Here is a 20,024-nt window from a genome sequence, read left to right as displayed (position 1 = left end):
AGATTTGAGAAATAAAGACATTTTGATTTTAAGTCACATTATAATGTGCAGTGATTATGGAAAAGAGTTTTTTTTTGTCATTGTCTGTATCACTAATTGCCTAACACTGTATAACAGAAAAATAAGGAAAAGCACACTGTAAAAGTATAGGCCTAGGCCTACTTTGGCAATAATGATGGTTATTCCATGGAATTTCTGTAGAACAAAATAAAAAGTTATGGAAGTTCTGTCTTGACCTTAAACATGCAACATTTTCATACATCGAAAAATATATAATTTTAGTACTAAATGTAAGTAATAAAATTATTTGTTAAAAATATTAGAATTGTAGCCTATATGTCTCCTTTTCCCCCAGAGTGGAACACACACTGTGCTTAAAATTGTCAAAATTAACATTGTTAAATGTTATTCCAGTAATTCTACATAATGAACTGTTTATATCACACTTTTAGCTATGTTATATAACACGTTTCGCTCTCAGGGGCTCGCCTCTTCTTTATTCTCGCGAGTTTTCGTTCAGGAAGTGAACAGCGAGGCGCTGCGAACACGAGGTTTGGATGTTAAACAACACTCATGGCGGGACGACTGAAGGTGAATAAAGCAATGCATCGCTGTTCTTTGATAAAGTTTTCTGTCTTTTAAAGTGTCGCCGGATCAAGCAGTGCACGCTTTTACAGATACACAAGTGGCAGTTTTTGTTGTTTTTGAATCAGCCCTCGATTTTCCCAGTTTGTGTGTAAAGTTATATAAAATCACAGTAAGACCTCTGCAATCCCTGAAATCAGGAGAAAAGCCTCAGGTTTTTTTTGACTGCAATGTTAACTTAAATGCATTAGAAGAAAGAAAAGATAATATATTTTTTGACATTAAAATTTACAAAATATATGGTGACATTCAGTACTATGGTATTTCATGGGATTATATCACCATATATCGTCCATATAGAGCGGACCTAAGATTTTATTTTTAAAGGTTTTATGTTGGCAAGACCGTTTTCAAATCTCGTTTTAGTGGATATTTACATAGCCTATAATATATGCACATTTCTTTGATGAGTCTACATATTCCGTTTTGAGATTGAGTGCATGTTTAGAGTGTGTGCTTGGGTTTGTTTCTTTTAAAACGGGGCACTATCTTTTTGATGACACTGTAGAACAAAAGTGTGGTCTCTTGTTGCTAAAATATCCTCTCTTGATCTTTGCAGAAACAAGCGAAAGATGCCTTAAAGATCATAGGATGTGGCAGTGCCCTGTTCCTGGGATACCTCACAGCCTCCGGGGACGAGCGTTTCTATGCCAGTGCTCTCATGCCTGTGCTGCAGAGGATTGTGGGAGCAGAGACGGCTCATGTCATGGCTGTTCGGGTGATTGGTCTTGGACTTGTGCCTTACAACAACTACAAGGACCCAGCCTCGCTGGTCAGTGTGTTAAATATTTGTGATAAATTGCTATCACAGATTGATAATGCATTTTCATAATTATTAACATAATAAATCTAGAGTTTTTTTAGATTTGCATTTTTTCATATTTTAAAAGGGATAGTTCACCCAAAAATGAAAATGCTCTCATTAATTACTCGCCCTCATGTTGTTCCAGGCCTGTAAGACATTTCGCTCATCTTCGGAACACAAATTAAGATTTGCACTTGATGCTGCTGGTGTAGAAACTGTATGTGCTAAGCCTTGTTTATGTGCAGAGGAATGCACACGCAAGCATCGTGATACTCTCTATCATGGTACCCTAGGGTTACGTGAAGGAGAAGAATTGTTGAATCACGTTTTTTTGTTTTTCTCGCACAAAAATTATTTTTGCAGCTTCGCATGAGTGTTTCTTTTTACCAATGTAATCAATCTCTTTTGTACAGTCGTCATTTTTTTCATTCTTAAATTCTCCTCCAAGTCTTTAGGCTTTGTGCTGGCTAGTCATGTTCTTTAAAATGTCACTGTGTGCTGTAAAATTTGCGAGTAAGCATTAAGATATATTTTTGCTGTAATTATGGCATGGTTGTCCATGTACTTGGCTATGTAGTGTATGAACATAATATTGGCCACTCTAGAAAGTGGTAAATGTAACTGAGTAACCTTTATCGGTTTCTCATTGTTAGCTACTCAGGAAATATTTTGTTTTTTGAAATTTCAAGGGAAAAGTTTTTCATATTTATTTCCTTCAGGAAGTGCATGTGATGGGTCAAAAGTTCCAGAACCCAGTTGGGTTAGCAGCAGGCTTTGACAAGCATGGTGAGGCAGTGGATGGCCTCTATAAACTGGGCTTTGGTTTCGTGGAGGTGGGAACTGTAACCCCAAAGGCGCAGGATGGCAACCCAAAGCCACGTGTATTTAGACTGGAGTCAGACCAAGCCGTCATTAACAGGTATGGGTACATTTCTGCTAAAAAGACAAACCTACTGTTATAGTTCTTTATCAATGCTGTCATGAATTCACACACTGTGCGATGTAATTAAAAGACTGGAAACAGAAGATCCCTTTTTTTGTTCAGCATAATAATGACTAAACACATTCTCCCAAGGTGAAAACCCTTCTGTGGAGAAGTATGTCACCCAACTCGAACACTCTAGTCTTAAGCAAATGTAGGGGATTTTGCAGAGGCATTTTGCAAAGGCAGATTTATGTTTTTAAACTTGCTATAAGTTTTTGAATATTTCTGAAACTTCACTACACACTGATACATGTGCTTTTTCATTAATATTCAGTGAAAGTTAATTTTTTTTTCCAAATGGAAAATATTTGAAAAAGTATATTGAATATGCTTGAACTTGATCTGAATTTCTGGCTGGACAAGTTTTTCAAGTGAATAATGAAAATAATGTCTTTGGTGTGTTAAACTGTTAACATTAAACAATAAAAAATATAATTGATATCAGTCGCACACCAATACCGTCAGCCAGTATTGTGTACAGATTCTTCACAGACATTCAAACAAGGGTGGAGTCCCTCCGGATGGAGGAAATGAGTGGCGTTTATCCATGTTGCAGGTTTTGAATGCCAAATGCTGCCTTGCCATTTGAAAGTTGAAGTTTGGATTCAAGCTTTTTCAAGCTTGTGATTTGAACAAACCCTAACCTACATATTAAACTGTAGCATCATTACTTTTAATGCCACAGATGTGAGCAATAGCTTCAGTTGTGATATTTTAAAAAGCTATTGTAAAAAGACACATAAACCTAAAATGATGGAGGGGTCTTTTGACTTTATTCAAAAAGCAACTATCCAGAAAACCTTAATGACTCTTCAGAGAATGTAAATAATATAATATATATCTTTTACATCTTATTCACTTACCTGGTACTTAATACCTGATACATGAATGCTGTAGTATTAAATTTTTTTTTCTTTCATGACTATCAAATTCCGGTGTGATGGAATTTACATGATACTGCATTGAATACATGATACTGCTATCCTGGTGTGACCACAAACCATGGCAGTAACATGGTACTTTTGTAAATGTAAAATACTTTTGTTTTGTATAATGCAAATATTTCACCAATCTTTCATTTATTATACTTTTCCTGTGGTTTGTGTATTTCAGATATGGGTTCAATAGTTGTGGCCTTTCTGCAGTGCAAGAAAGGTTGAAAGCCAGAAAGAATATCCAGTCAGAACTTACAAAAGGTAAATAATAATCACCATTTCCTTTTAGTTGCATTTAATTTGAAGGCAGCAGGTTTATGTGGGGTATTAGGGATTCCATTAGATTTTTTACTTTCTTTTTCACAAGACCTTAAACATATATCTTTACGTAACATAATTTCCCTTAATGCCTTGGAAATAACAAATGCATTCTGTACTTTTTCCTACTTATTTGAATACATCTGTTAAGTCGTGCCAGCAAAAGTCCTACTGCCCTGTAACAGCATAAATTTCGAATATCAGCAGGTAAACCTCTTGGCATCAATCTGGGGAAGAACAAGCTTTCTACAGATGCGGTGTCAGATTATGTGGAGGGAGTGCGGACACTGGGCCCTCTCGCTGACTACCTAGTAGTCAATGTTAGCAGCCCCAACACTCCTGGCCTTAGAAACCTACAGGGCAAGGAAGAACTGCGCCACCTTCTGGACAAGGTAATTCATCATTTCAGTGATGAAGGCATTTATAAAGTATATCACTTTTCAATTAATTATTCAATATTATATCTGTTAATTCAATACAGATACAGCGCTGATAGGTTTTCAATAGTGATTATTTCTTAAATGGTAAATCTAGATTTTGTATAAAAGTGAAAATGTTTTGCTGTTTTGTCAGATACAGGTTACATCTTGCATTTAAAACAAATGAATCACCAAAATGAGTTGTTGCTTTGTCCTGCGTGTTAGTCAGCTTTATATATGTTAATTTTCCCCACTCTATCATTTGGTGTTGGTGGTTATTTAGGTGCTTAAAGAGAGGGATTCCTTGCGGAGTGAGAACCGACTGCCTGTTCTGGTGAAGATTGCTCCAGATCTTTCTACACAGGACAAGAAAGACATTGCTGAGGTCATCATGGAGGTCAGTCTTGCTCTTCACAGGATGAAATTTTGTGCCCAATTCATTTAGAAGATGGGAACGTCTTTGTATGTTTTTCAGGTCGGTGTTGATGGTTTAATGGTTTCCAACACCACTGTTTCCAGGCCAGACTCTCTAAAAGACCCAAATAAACATGAAATAGGGGGCCTCAGTGGTCAACCTCTGAAAGAGCTGTCCACTCAAACAGTGCGAGAGATGTACACATTGACACAAGGTACCCTTAAATGTTTTTTGTCTTTATTTTAGTTTGTAGTTGGAATTTGGACTGATAGATTGAAATGTACAAAGTGGATTTGGTTAATAAAGAAATAAGCTTTTGTGTGAGTTTGTAGGGAAGTTACCCATTGTTGGAGTGGGTGGCGTGGCCAGCGGACAGGATGCCCTAGATAAGATTCGTGCAGGAGCTTCTCTGGTCCAGCTCTACACGGCTCTAATATACCAGGGTCCGCCTGTAGTCAAAAAGATCAAAAGAGAACTGGATGATCTACTAAAGTGAGTATACCAGTGTTTTGTTTTTGGAAACACATTTAAAAGTATTAAACATTTGTTCCTGTTTGGTTTCCTTTTTTTAGAGCACAAGGGTTTACATGTGTAGCAGAGGCAGTAGGTGCTGATCATAGAGCGACAAAGACAAAGAAAGCTGCCACAAAACCACAGACCTAAAAGCCAGGCTCACACACTGGATGTAATGTTGTCAGAGACTTTGGCTGCTCATAATGCTTAACATTCTGCATTTACTGTTCCACATTGGTCTCATTCCACTTTTTCTTTTAAGCACAGTTTTGGAGTCATTTATGCTATGGTGACATGACTCATGCCTTCCTGGTGTTGTAAATGAATTCTTGGTATAATGTAAACATGAGTGGTACAACATATCTGATATTTTATTCAAGAAGTTCAAGAACTATATGAATTTGAATAAATGTTGTGCACTGCTTAAGATTTGTATATAAAAATATAATGCATTTGATTTCATTGCATTTCAGAAATTTTGATGACCATGATTTCCACAGGATGAGTTTTATATTGTTTTTATCTCTAAACCTTGACTAAATCCATGACATAAACTCCCAACCTCACTCAGTTTCTGTGAAGTACCATTAGATTTAACTAACTTTTCTCAATCTTTTTGACTTTAAATTTAAAATATTGATAAACCTACAGTAGGTAGGTATCAGAGTAAGACGATTGGAAGCATAGCATTATGGTGTACTTATAATTTCAATTAAAGCAAATGTTGTATGTGCTACACCTGTCAGACAGACCAAGATAAATCCTATACTCTGTCGTAGCCCATTGGAAAGGGCATTACAATTTGCTTTAAGCAAAGTGATACCAGTACACCCTTGGAGGGCAAGTGACTTTGACCAAATGACAATGCAATAAAAATGGCACACTACTCTTAATGTTTATATAATGTAGTATAGTAGTACACATGAAAAATTTTCTGTTTGCATTCATTAACAGGATGACTACAAGCATTTGTCTGAATGTGCTTCATAATATAAATGTCAACAACTTTCATGTTATTACATACAGTTTCTGTATGTCCTGGCAGCTGATATTCTTGACATCTCCTTAGATTCAGTCTGTATATAATATAGTAAATGTTAAGTTTTTAAAGCAGTGTACATGAAAAATCAGTGTGTCCTGTAAAAGACATCAGGACTATATGAAGAACATTTTGCTGCAGCATGACCTGAAGGCCTTGAAATGCACAGAGGGAGCTGTATCAGAACTCATGACATCTGTCCATGTACTGAAGCACAGTTGGGTTATGCAAGACTAGCTAGGTTACCACAGATGTAAGCTTGGAATGGCCAAGTTTAAATCCAGATTTAAATGTGTGGCAGGGCCTGAAATTAGCAGTTCACATTCGAAAGCTTACTAACCATTGAGGAATGGAGTGGAACAAAATATTTTGGAAACCATTGTGTGTTGGCAATTGGATGCAGCTATGATGTAACCAGTTTTTGGCTTTATTGAGGGGGCAATCATTTTTTTCACATAGATCAAAGATCAATTCAAATATCTCTCTCAGTCCCATGAAATAAAACTATATGATACATGTTTTTAGTACTTTAAATTGTAAATTACTAAATCTTAAGAAGCTGGAGCCAAAGCTGTATGGAAACAAGGCCATAAAATTGGCAGTGCTTAAATGTTACACCTTGCAAATACACACTGCTACTACAGTGCATGTGCAGCTAAACAAATCACTATTACCTTTACCTCATGGAAACAACCAAATCCATTTTTTTTATCCTTGTTTGGATAGGTGTGTTCCCTCTGTTGTGTTAACATTTCCAAATCAACCTGGCCAATCACTGTTTGTAACAATATTTGACAACAATCTAGAAATGCCCATAACTCATCTTCAGAAACACTAAATCCATGTCAAGTGTTCAGACTGTAACCAGCCTATTTCTGACTTGATTATCTTCTTTCTGTTAGTTGTGAACACCTCTCACAAATTAGTGTGTCAAGTAAAGAAAATTGAACTTGAAACTCCTCAAAATGACTCCAAATACTGTCCTGTTGCTATACGAGTTATATGCGGTTTGTTACCCCTTCTCAACATTAACCAGACGTGTGTGTGATATCTGAAGGCATTTGGTGGGTTCCACAAATTATATTTATATTAAATATTTAAAGAAATGGCTCTACCAAAATGTGCAGTTTTGTCCAAATTTACTCAACCTTATGTTGCTTACTTTTTCTCACTCTCATACACAAATAAATATGCAAAGCTTGTATACAAAACGTCTTAGCCACTACTAGTAAAATAAGTGTGAAAATGATTTAATATATTTAAAAAAGTTATTTTCAATTATTTTATTCACTGATTATTGTTACCTCTTTAGTATGCTGTATCAGCACCACATTATGTGTGATTTAAGTGATTTTATGTGTCAGACTTTTTTTTTTTTTAAGAATAAATGTAATATTTATGCTCAGATTGGTGAGCATAAATATTACACAACATTTCTGTCATCTCAAAGTTCAGCAGGTGCATTAGGGGTATTTTCAGGAAAAGGTGCATTTTGTAGCTGGATTTAGAAAAGAAAAATAATCTGAGGTTACTTCTAAACATTTAGGAAGATTAGTATGATGTACTAAATGTGCCATGATGGCTTTGTCACATGACCTGTGACATCAGTTGCATTGCTTTACTGCCATTCTCAACTCTTCTCTCAAAGCTTCATGGGATAGCCAAGTTTCCATTGCATTTACATTTCGTCAGGAGATAGTAGGCCATTTGTGTTCTTATCACAGACCGTTTTGAATCAATTCTATGAATTTAGACATACTAACTTTTGTACCTTTTTTTCACTGTATAGTATATTGAGGGGGTATATTCAGATACCTTTCTAAATTAACAAAGTGGTTCAAAATTTTGCTAATATGAGGTGTTATTTCACATTAGAGGCTCAATTCACTTTCTCAAATAAAGTGGCTTAAAGCTGGAAGGCACTTAACTGGAAATTACTCATGTTTTTAGACATTTGTTAACATTTGTATTTATAGATCCACCATGACAAAATAGATAACTCATGACGACATCATTCTTCCATGGCCTCTGCTGTCAGGTTCTTTGATAAGTGCAACTAAACTTCAGAGAAATAAGAGAGTGACCGGACATGTTACCTAGGTCTGAGTTATTCATTGGGCCTGTACTTTGCCAGAGGCACTGCGTTGGCCTGCTCTCTCATGGGTGAAATGTGTGATGCACATGGACCTGGACCTGCTAGACTATATGACACAAAGCACAGAGTCCACAAACAGGTCTGAGGGGGTCAAAGGAAAGATGGAAGCCCGAGGTTTCAAACAACTCCCCATTATATGATTTATTAAGGCTTTAAAAACAAAGTCCGTGTCAACTCCATTCTTTCTGTAAAGCTAGATGAATGAACTGAAACACAGGGATGCATTCTAGATGTACTGTCTAGATACTATTTATCACTATTTTACAATAAAGACTTCATTTTTATGCATTCTACATTGTTTCTGCTCCATATCACTTTTTTTCTTTTTTAAGAATAGGAAAATTCCATATTAAAGAATTTACATACAGGTAATCTTTTATTGCATTTTTTAAAGGAATATTTGCATAAGTGTCACAATGAGAGCCAGCAACTTTTATGGGGATACAGAGCACAGTTTCTGCCTCAGATGGCATTTGTTGATCCTGAAGAGGTACAACCTTTAGGGCATGACAGTCATGAATTTAACAACTGTCACAATTCCCATTTCCCTCTGGCATACACATGATCTCACATGGAAGAGTAACACAGAAGATAAAACATAGGACCACAACAATTATCCATATGACTTGTGCTCTACATTTCGTGTCTTCTGGAGCCATTTTATATTTTTGTCATGAACGTGCAAATGTAAACCATATATTTCGCAAACTTCATCTGGCATGATTCATGTCCTAATTCAAAACTCAGTGCTAGGCATTATGTTTTCGCCAGAAAGAGTTGGGACGTGCTTTGATCTCACTGCCATGGGGTGGCTACATATTTTCTTTAAAGTCTATATGACTTTCTGATCTGCAGATATGATCCAATTCCTTGTCATAGAATGTTTCACCAATCATTCAGATGTTGGATGATTTTACACCACTGTTATGGGTCTACAGTAAAGTTGGATTCTGAAATGTATATGACAGAAGAAGAACTGGTTATAATTTAATTATGTAATTAAATATGGTACATTTAAGTACTGAGTAATTAACAACTTGTACTTGCTGTAAGGTTAGGAATAGGGTTTTAGAGCAGTCTAATTACCCAAAATATCTCAAACATCCTTGTATGGCAATAGTGGTGTGTTATTTCACACAGGGAAGGATATTTTCTTCTTAAAAATCATTTATATATATATATATATATCTAGAGAGAGAGAGTGAGTGTCATTTAATAGCTGACATTCTGGCTGTTTGTCACTAAGGTCACATGGTGGCCCTGAAGTTCTGTAAAGCTGGCAGGAACATGATTTAGGCTCTTATGTGTGTTTACACCCTCCCAACTACAAATATGTAAATCAGTTCATTGGAAAGACTGCTGTTGGCAAGGAGACGGCGAAGGACAGTGTGAGATGCAGCCAGAAGAGCTTTAAAAATAGAGCGTTTTTCCCCTTGCTTTACCTTTTTTGGCCTAGATTACATGGAGATATATTATGTCAAAATAATTATGCACAAACTACCTTTGGCCTTGGATTTTTTTTCTTCTATTTTTAGTCACAGTGGTAATTTCATAAATGTAATGTCATTGTTTGTGGGGTTAAAGTCACCCACTCACACACATACACTTTTTGGTTGAGACGATTTTTTTCAGGGGTGCAAAAATAAACTTCTTGAGTCAGATTCCTTTTTCTGGAAACTAAGAGGGCAGGATTCAAAGTGTTTTATATTCATTAAAAATTCATTTTCAGGCAAAAGGGTGGTATAAAGTCTGCTGTGCTATTTTTGTGAAGGACGACTCATGCTGGATTCAGGTGAAACATGTCAGGTTTATATTTGACCCAAACATCAAAATCAAAAACATGCAATATGCTTAAATAAATCACATTATATATATATATATACTTTTATAGTATCTATACTGTGCTAGTTATCTGTTGTTGTTTTTTTTTCACAAAATGGGGCTACTTTCAAACTGTTGCGGCAGACTGATAACGCCAGGCTCCACAGCTCAGGCCAGCAATTCCAGATTATTCCTCTTGCTTTCTCAGTGGAATTGCTCAAGGAGCTGTCAATAGCAGCTCTGGGAACCACGTCTGATTCCTTCAGAGTGGTGGCCACCAGGAGGACCGAACACTCAAGTGCCCTGACCCGTTTGACAACCTGAGGGAGCAGTGCAAGGCATACAGGCTAGTGCAGAGCCATTCATGGGCTAGAGCATCTCGCTCCTTTGAGAAATATGTTGAGCAGTGAAAGTGGTCTTCTGAGGGGAAGAGGTCCTCCTTCCCGAAGACAGACCAAATTATCTTTATTATCCTGGAGTTGCATCGCCCTGGGATAGCAAGGGAGCATGACCTAACACCACCTTTGTGATTTATAAAGGTTACCACGTTCATGTTGTCTGAACGGACCAGGACATGGTGGCATTTGGTAGGAAGGGATTTAGGGCTGGAAAAAGACGCCATAATCTCTAGGCAGTTGATGTGCGGTCATTGCTCCAGAGTGGACCACAGTGCTCCCCAACCCAGGGGCGCAGATGGGAATTTTAAACTGGGGGGGACCAAGTTCCAATCCTTGAGTTTCTCTCCACCGATGGAAAGCTGCTCCTACCTCTTGCCTGATTGTAAACCCTCTTTTTTATCAATCTGTAGTTGATCTTCTAATATGCTAATTTTGAATAAAAGCGTCTGCTAAATGACTAAAAGTAAATGTAATGTAATATGCGTCCTGTGCACTCAAAGTGAGCGCTCTCTTCTCGCTATCAGGACAAGAGATGCCCCCCTGTTTTGGGACTCGGTCAAACACTGGGGTCAAAAGCGTGTTTCAAAAATTGTTTAGTACACATTTAAGGAGCGGCGGGCCAGGTCACTTCTACTTAGACTAATGTACATAGCGGACACTCAGATTAATCTTCTGCCTATAGAGCCTTTCATTGAGACACTGAGGGGGACGGATCTAGTTGCTATGAATCTGGGGGGTCATGTCCCCCCCGTCCCTAGTGCCATCTGCGCGCCTGCCCCAAACCAAGGGACATCTGTCATGACCACCTTCCTTCCGGAGGTCAGTCCCAATGGGACGCCTGTCTGAAACAGGTGAGGGGCCTTCCAAGGGGCTGTGACACAGCTCTGACACAGTGATGGGTCACCTTGAGGAGAAGTCATCCCAGGCACAAAGCATGGGACAGTACACAGGCTTTGAGCCAAAATTAGAGAGGGCCACATGAAGCAGGCCCAATGGAATCACAGAGGAGGTAGCTTTCATGAAGCCAAGCATCCTCTGGAAGAGTCTGAGGGGACAAGAAGTCCCAAGTCTGAATGACGTCACTGAAGTGTACACATAAAGCTTGCCACAGCACACCAGCAGAAGTAATGATTACAAATTATTATTATGTTAATTTATTGGTAAACTAGAGCTTTCTTTGTTTATGGCTTAAGAGATCAAGTCGGCAACACATCTCCACAGTACTGGATGCACCTGTTTGCATTTCAGACACCTGGGAATATTTGTTTTCTATTTTTATTAGTGTATTTGAAAGACATTAAGAGGCAAGTATACACAGAGTTTTGGATATATATATATATATATATATATATATATATATATATATATATATATATATATATATATATATATATATATATATATAACTGTTTGCTTTCATTATATGAGTTTTTATAGATTCAAAAGATGTATAACTCTTATCTGTATGACCAAAAATTACTATTTTTAAGAGTATTTTAAGAGCAAGTAACCACACTAGCACTTCCATCTGTCGTGCAGTGAGCGTGCTACTATTCAGCTTTCACACTTTGCACAAACACTTGAACAGCACACATTTTTCTAGGTTAACATTAGATTGAGCGGCCATGTAAAGTTGCTGCTACTTCCATATTTCAGACGATAAGCCATATTTGAGGTCGATGAATGATAGGTGAGTCTTTGGATGTCCTGCCCGATACATTTGTCATGCGCAGAGGTGGGTAGAGTACCCAAAAACTTTACTCAAGTAAAAGTAAAAGTAATTCTAGAAATATTTACTCAAGTAAAAGTAAAAGTACTAGTCTTGAATAGTTACTTGAGTAAGAGTAAAAGAGTATCGGATAAAAAATCTACTCAAGTAGTTAGTTACTAGTTACTTTGGGTCATATATACGGAGCCTTTTTTATATAGATATATAGACAAAAAATGTAAGTAATGTATGTGTGTGTGTATAAATGTATATATTTCATCAGCCTTTAATCCAATTTATGTAATTTATTATAAAACCCTGTCTGTTTATTTAAGTAACAAATATAGGTATCATGCCATAACATATTTTTAATACGACTGACTTTATTTTAAATGTGAATTTAACATTGAAAGTTAATGTGATATAAATATTGCTACTAATCTTTCATTGTTCAGAAAGAGAGCAAATAACATTTACATTAAACATAATTTTCACTGACAGTCTAGATTTCATTCACTCTCAGAAACTACCATTAAAATCACTGAAACTGTTAACACTGTGATATCAATATCTTAATTATAGATTCGTACACACATCTGCACTTTGTTGTTTCTGACGAGAGAATTCGGCAGAAAGAGGTATTCAGTAAGTGAGCGAGTGAAGGAAGCACCGGCATTTCAGCGATGACTCATCGGAACGCCTCTGATTGGCCATTGCATTCAAAAGCTCAACAGAACCGTGTGTGATTGGTTAATGCGCAGCGCTGTAAAAACGCGTCTGTCTCTGGCTCAGCGCCAGCAAGCGATCACAGATCTAAATTTAGCAGCTGATGATATGACTTGCTGAACCTACTCGCACTGGTGTGATTGTATTAAAATTAATAAAATCTTAATCGGCTATTCTTTGTCTTTTGGAAGCTGCATTCAACCTGTTATAAGCCACACACGTACAACAAACTAATGTCACAGTGGTATCGTGTACTGTAATCGAATGTAGCCCAAGTTATTACCTGTTAAACAGTAGACAGCACACGCGTTCATCTAATAAGGATCTCCACTGCAAGCAAATAATAGCCTTTGCAGATAAGCTTTCAATTCAGTGCAGTTCCATAGCCACGTTTTCAACGCTGCTGGTATTCTTAAACGTTACGACTCTGAGTGAACCGCTTCAGAGCTCAGCGCGTGCAGCATGGAACTGAACGACTCAATCAAACTGATTCATGAACCAATTCACTCGTTTGCCGACTGGTTTGATCAAGCCTTTGAACAGAGTTGACTCAAAAGAATGAATCATTCGCGAATGGGCATCGCTCATTGTCCAGAGAAAAGTAGACGGCGCGTTTGGAATAAACTGAAGCATTTATTGCATTAAGATAAAGTAACGAGAGGGGCGTCGCCCACAGTAACGAAGTAAAAGTACAGATTTTTCCCAAAAAATGTACTCAAGTAAGAGTATAAAGTACCCATCTTTAAATATACTCCGAAAAGTATTCGTTACCCCGAAAAATTACTCAAGTAAATGTAACTACTACCCACCTCTGGTCATGCGTGAGTTCACCACTTCCTGTGGATTTTTTTTTTTTTCTGTAACCAAGCGACTAATAAAGTTTTGGTTGACCAGGCCTCTTCTTGTTGACTAACAGTTAGTCGACAGCCCTACTACTAGGTTAACTAATGTAAGTAAAAAAAAAAGGACAAATACAATAAAAAAGATACACATTAAATAAAAATGCTAACGTCTATCCAACACTATAGAAATCAGTTAATGACAAACTACAGAAACATAAAGTCTAAAGAATATCTACAGAATAAAGTGATCAAATGTAAAACTGAAACACAGCATAGTCTGTATTTATCTGTATTTATTTGAATATTTGCCAAGATAGGCATTTTGACATGCGCATCACTTTGAGTTGCTAGGAAACCACTGAATCAGCTGTCCTGTTGATATTAGTTGAAACTTTAAAAAAAGGACAAGCAGAGGCAGCTGACCTTGATTGAGTGTAAGAGGACTACAAACACACAGGAGAGTGGGAAATGGAAATACAAGCAATTGTAAACTTCCTTTACTACAGTGGAAGGCTTGCCTCTCCATTCATTCAATTTGTACAATGGAAAAAAATAGGAATAATGTCAGATGCTTTTCTGCTCAGAGTGCTCCTACAAAAATGTGAGCTGCCCATGTGTGCAAAACGCTCTCTGCCAATAGAAAACGGTTTTAAAAAGGTGCTTCTCACTTCAAAAAAATGTGTTCTGTTTGATTGTGGCCTTGTCTGAAAACATGAAGATGAGAATTCCTCCAAAGAATAAAGAATGAGGAAACATTTAGGGCTCAATAAGTACAGTTCTTCCCCTTCAAAATTGAGAATGTCAATTCACCAGATATCTGCATACCCATACAATGCATCTAAAGATGACCATACTGATGCAGCTCTCACAAAGCATTTTTGTATACTTCAAGTTGTTGCTCTGAAAATGCATTCTGTTCAGAAGGATAAAGCCAAAAATGCAGTGCACTGAGGAAAGTTTTCACTGAGTTTACAGGCCCATATTACAAGTGCAGCCAAATAAATATGAGCAATGATGTGGAAATAATTTAAATTGTTGATTTGAAGAGGTAGAATACCAATTTTAAGGTTCAAATGGCTCCTGAGATGCACAGAAACAGTACTGAGAAGTCCCCTCAGTGCAGAGACTGTCCCAAGCTCAAGCTACCTGAATCAGACAAAAACAGGGTTGGCCAGAGATACAGACTGCCTGGACTGGAGCTTTTGGGCTGGAAATTGTCCATCCAATCTGGCAACACTGCCAGAAATGGCTGTGGGACTTTTCTGTGAACAAAGCAGTGCAGCGGTCAAAAGTTTATCAGGCTTTTTACATTAAATGATAATGCCATTGAAATTTTCTGAAGACAGTCAGTTCTCTTCAGAGAAATAAAAATAAAAATTTCACCAAGTATCACCAATTGACTCTGAAATGTGCAGCAGATATTCAACAAAATCAGTTAAACCTTTTTACATTTATAAACTTTTTACATTTCGCCACATCGCTTTTTTCATGGGTGTGTCTGCAATTATGCAGAAAATATTAAACATGTATCTGGTATTAGAAGCAGAAAGTGATTTGAAAATACAATACATATTACAATACAAGCTACTTTCCTACATATGCACTAGTATTTAAATGGAAAGTTTACCAAAAATAAATAGATAAATAGAGAGATAGATAAATACATAAGAAATCGTAAACTAACATGTCACTAGCGTCAATATGAAGTTACATTGCTGATTTGGAGTCATACAGTGTTCTGCCTTTGTTTTACTATCCATTAAAGTCACATTTTAATTACAGATGTAGACAAATTAATTAGATAGACCACGATCTACCAAACAACCCATGTAACAAAGCACTGTAAAGACCTTGGCAGCAATACATAATCATGAATAGCCTTTTTAGATTTTTCTTTTCTTTGTTTTCTTTGTTTTCTTTTTGTAATGCAGATTATTCATCAGGCCGTCACATCTAGTTGGAAGCATGTGTACTCGAATGCCATAGCTAGCATGATCAGTCATAAAGTCTGTAACCTACTAATAGTTCACAATTAAATCATTGTCCTACCTTTTCTTGTAACCTGATAAAATCAATCCATGGTGACGTCATCGGACTGATCGAAGATGTTTAATCCACAAGCATTCTGAGTATTATTCCCATTTGCTGGTGTTCACATAAATCCACAAGTCGTTTTTTTAGGTTAGGCTATTTCATACAAACCAATATAAAAGCAATTATGCTATGTCTAGCATTCTTTTACGTTAATGAGCATAGCTAAAAAATTGGTATCCACGGTATCCACTCATGTTTCTCTTTAAGTCTGCTTGTTCCAATCAAAAAAAAAAAAAAAAAAACTTAAGTCACATAACTATATGCAATAGCCTATGAGACAGCCCATGATCACTAGATTTCATCAGTTTTTACTATAAAAATTGTAAATGATGTTCATCAACCAAATATTGATGATGTGGAAGTTACTGCCTTTTGCCTTGGTGTGACTTCTCACGTTTTGTAGACAATGCAAAGGCAGAGTACATTAATTTCAAAATAGGGGTAAAAATCAAGATTGAGCTCACAATGTTTTAATGTAGACAATTTTCATTACTAATACATCTAATTGGTAAATTTCCAGTGTCCTACCTATAATTAATTTGGCTGGACAAGTAAAAAAGTCGTTTTTCTCAGTTACACACTATAGCAAGGTCTTTTGCCTTTGTGGGGCAGTATAGACGAGTAACCCCAGAGTGCAGTCTGGACGATGGGGCGGGGCGACACTTCGAGGCGGGGCGACACGTTTCCCCGCCTTTGACATGTTCCTCCGAGCCAGCAGGGGGCAGTTTGCGTTGAAACAAACAGAACGGTGGCAACTACAGCAGCAGAGTAATAACGCTATTCCTTTGATTGCTTGAGGTGAGTAAAAGTGGTTGTGTAAATATCTTATAATATGAAATGCGATGTTCGATCATTTATTTATCCATGGTACGTTCAATTTGAATAATTATTGTTAATAATTGTTATAAATTGCAAATTTTATTTTTCTTTGTGTATTGTAACAGTACACTCTGTACATGGCTTTAGTTCATAGTTTTTTTTTACGATTTTACAGAGGTATGGCATCACATTTGTCAAGTTATTTGAACAGACATGCATGATTTTTGTGTGTATATTATTATTATTATTATTATTATTATTCAGGATGACATGATCAGGAGGTGGTGGTGTTCTGTTCTCCTGTACAGTTTCACTCCGCAAATGTATGTAGGTGTTTGAATGTTGCTACATGAAACATTACTCTGTACTATGTCTAGCAATATACCTACCTCTTGACATTTGTTCTTTTAGAGCTCAACCACTGAGGAGAACTTCACCATTCACCATGTCTTCAGGCAGAGTCCAGCAAAGCAGGTTATTTGTGCACATACATTCATTAAGAACTAATAATTACATGTGTGTACATGCAGAGGTATTTTAGTTATTACAGCTACATAGTTGTTCAGATGTGAAATTGGTATTATGTACAAGTACTATATTGGTCAGCACTGTGGATTATTTAATATATAGCTATCAGTTAAAGGCTATGTTGCAGGTTTTTTTTTTTTTTTCTTTTCTGGCAATTTTCTAGTTCGTAATAAACATTTAAACAGTTATCCATTGTATTTGATGTTGTAGGGTATTACAAAAAAGAAATATAATAAGGAAAAGTAGGTGATATCTTAGCGGTTAGCTACAGGTTAGCAATGAATCTTGTTTCTCCCACAATGCATTGCATGACGTCACATGAGGTACTCGCTTTTGGACGACAAACGAAAGCCCGCCTTAATACCATTGAGAGAGTGAGACGAGTAGTGAGAGTAACGTTAGTAGCTAGTGAAAGAGATCGATAGATTGATAGATAAATAGATAGATAGATACATAGATAGATAGATATCATAGCATAGCATAAATATATAGTCAGAGATAGCATAGCATAACAGATAGCTTAGAGAAAGAGTAGAGAATAAATAGACAACATGGTTTATTACTGTGTTTGTGGCGGGTGCAAGAACTCCAGCAAAACTGGACATAGGGTCCATTGTTTCCCCAAGGACAAAGGGATCTTCCGAAGCTGGGTGCAATTTGTCAAGATTAGGCGGGCAGATTTTTCAGCTAGCTCTGTCACCGCCTACTCGAGAATATGCAGCGCGCATTTCAAGGAGGAGGATTACCACTCAGGGGATGCCAAGATGGTCGCACTTTCTTTAAAAAGTATGAGGATGGCTAAGTTAATTCCTACCGCCGTGCCGTCTGTGAATGCAAACCTCTCTGCTTGTCCTGTCCCGAGGTCGAGAGACACCGTCTTCCGCAAGCGATATATTGCCACGGTAAGCATCATGCTAACGTTAATGTTTACAAGCTGCGTTTTAGCTAGCTCTGTTTGTATTTTGCATACCGTGTTCCCTTTGACACAGCCTCCACTACAAGCATGATCATTCTGACATTAGAAGAGCATATTTCGTGATTCACGAATATGAGCCAAAACAAAATTGCCCTGAAGTAAATGTCCATAATATGGACATCGGGAATCGTCATCGGCAATGGGCTTTCACAATAGTGTGTTTGCGTTTTGTGTTAGACTGCTACGGTTCTCTTTCACATATATTTGACCGTGACCGTGACCGTGTAGTGGAGGCTAAACGCAAGTAAACACAGTTTACCCACCTCTGAAATATCAGAAACAGTTTATCCACTTTTCACTTCAAAGTTTAGCTACCTCTCAGTAAATTCACTAACGTTACCTCATAGAGTTTATGCACCACATGTACTCTAGACATTTATAACCACTTATTATATTTGTTTTGGCAAGATGATGACAGATACCTCACAGCAGGAGACCGTGGACAGTGTAGACACTGTGGAGAGTGTCGATACTGGCGATCAGCCCTTGTCCTCCTCCACTTCTGACGCTGTGACACAGTGTTATTTGAAGCCCCCCCGATGGTCTCGCGGTAAGTCTTGGGTATTTTAAGTGGTAGATATTCTGTCTAAATCATTGCCAGTATCTATGCAAGCAGTACATTTCCATACACATTGATTAAAATAATACATAGCCTACACCAAAACATAGATTAGATTTGCTATGATTGTCACATGTTTGGGTATGTTTACTGCCTCTCCACAGCTGTGCAGGTTAACCTGAAGCCCAAGATGGTCAGCGTGGGTACACAGACGTCTTTCAGCCCACAAACCTCCACTCCCCTCGCTAGTCCTGAACAGACAGATGATGAAGATGATGATAATGCCTCTGTCGTGAGTGACTTATCGTGGGTGCCCGAAGAGCCGATGCATGAGGAGGACTTGTTTGATGAGGAGCCACCTTACGCGTGTGACCCCCACCACAAGTGAGATAATTTAAAACCAACATAGACCATTTTGAATGCTCATTTTATTGTGTACTGTAGCTTTGGTAGTTTGAATGACACCTCCCTCCCTCCCTAATTTTTTGTTGTTGTAGTGGCATTGACAAATTCATTGTTTGCCAAGAGGAGCTGATGGGCCTTTTTGCCATCTGTCCGGCCTGTTGTGAGAAGTCAGATAGTAGCATCGTGCAGCAGGAAGGAACTTTTGTTAAGATCAAGCAGGTACGGTTTTGTTTGCGCAGCAGGCCATCTGGTTAGAAAATCAGAATCTAATTACAATCTGATAGCTCTGACTGTCTTGCCAGATAATTTACAATGTATGTACCAGGCTGGCTTTAGTCTGTTGGTTTGTGATGTGTTTTTTCCATCTTTGTAAGTGGCAATAATTGTCGCTGTACCCCATTCAAGGGGTCCTGCATGCCGCATGTCTGCTCCTCTGCCTGTTATTTGCATGAAATTTGTTGTATGTAATTCAAAATAATTTACCAATCATTTTACCTGTGCCTTGTCAACCTCTGTGTGCGGTGTTGTCTGGGCTCACTGTGTGTCTGCTTGATGTGCTTTTGCGTGTGTGTGTGTGAGAGAAACAAAAGAAACTGTGCAAACGTTTCAGGTCAGTAATCTTCGTCCTTGTTCAGTAAATGTTCAGTAACCGTTAAAAGCAATGCCAATAAACTGTGCTTTCTTATCAAAATTCATGTGTTCTGTGTGCTTTATAACATTTTAAGGGCAATTGGGGGATCACAACAGAATAAGCAATTATTTTTATTAATTTTCATCCAAACGAGGCCATTGAAAGCCCTGATAGGTCTGGTCACCACTTTGAAATTTTTGTCTGATGGTTGAAACCACACAAGAGGGTAGAGGCTTCCTTATACTCCTGCCTAAAACTCCATAAGCCCAGCGTATAGCCTGCCTGTAC

General features: G+C 37.6%; 2 protein-coding genes across 4 annotated transcripts; both read left to right on the top strand.

The window, feature by feature from the left end:
- Positions 1 to 508: 508 nt before the first annotated feature.
- On the top strand, positions 509 to 6,130 carry dhodh (dihydroorotate dehydrogenase). 3 transcript variants are annotated; one of them, XM_026268242.1, is made up of 9 exons: positions 509 to 591; positions 1,205 to 1,417; positions 2,170 to 2,369; positions 3,549 to 3,631; positions 3,896 to 4,080; positions 4,391 to 4,504; positions 4,583 to 4,736; positions 4,855 to 5,014; positions 5,095 to 6,130. In XM_026268242.1, exons 1-9 carry the CDS (start codon positions 574 to 576, stop codon positions 5,183 to 5,185), a joined length of 1,218 nt encoding a protein of 405 aa, XP_026124027.1. In that variant the 5' UTR covers positions 509 to 573; the 3' UTR covers positions 5,186 to 6,130. The 3 variants fall into 3 exon arrangements, with proteins under 3 accessions (XP_026124027.1, XP_026124026.1, XP_026124028.1); XM_026268241.1 differs by having other exon boundaries at positions 3,893 to 4,080; XM_026268243.1 differs by lacking the exon at positions 5,095 to 6,130 and having other exon boundaries at positions 3,893 to 4,080; positions 4,836 to 4,968.
- Positions 6,131 to 17,628: 11,498 nt separating this feature from the next.
- On the top strand, positions 17,629 to 19,365 carry LOC113106376 (uncharacterized). Its single transcript, XM_026268238.1, has 4 exons — positions 17,629 to 18,067; positions 18,550 to 18,691; positions 18,865 to 19,084; positions 19,198 to 19,365. Exons 1-4 carry the CDS (start codon positions 17,717 to 17,719, stop codon positions 19,358 to 19,360), a joined length of 876 nt encoding a protein of 291 aa, XP_026124023.1. The 5' UTR covers positions 17,629 to 17,716; the 3' UTR covers positions 19,361 to 19,365.
- The last annotated feature ends 659 nt before the right edge of the window (positions 19,366 to 20,024 follow it).

This window comes from Carassius auratus, chromosome 7 (genome assembly GCF_003368295.1).
Source record: "Carassius auratus strain Wakin chromosome 7, ASM336829v1, whole genome shotgun sequence".
Lineage (NCBI taxonomy): Eukaryota > Metazoa > Chordata > Actinopteri > Cypriniformes > Cyprinidae > Carassius > Carassius auratus.
The sequence above is the reverse complement of the archived record's forward strand: the minus strand, read 5'-3'. Positions and strand labels throughout refer to the sequence as shown.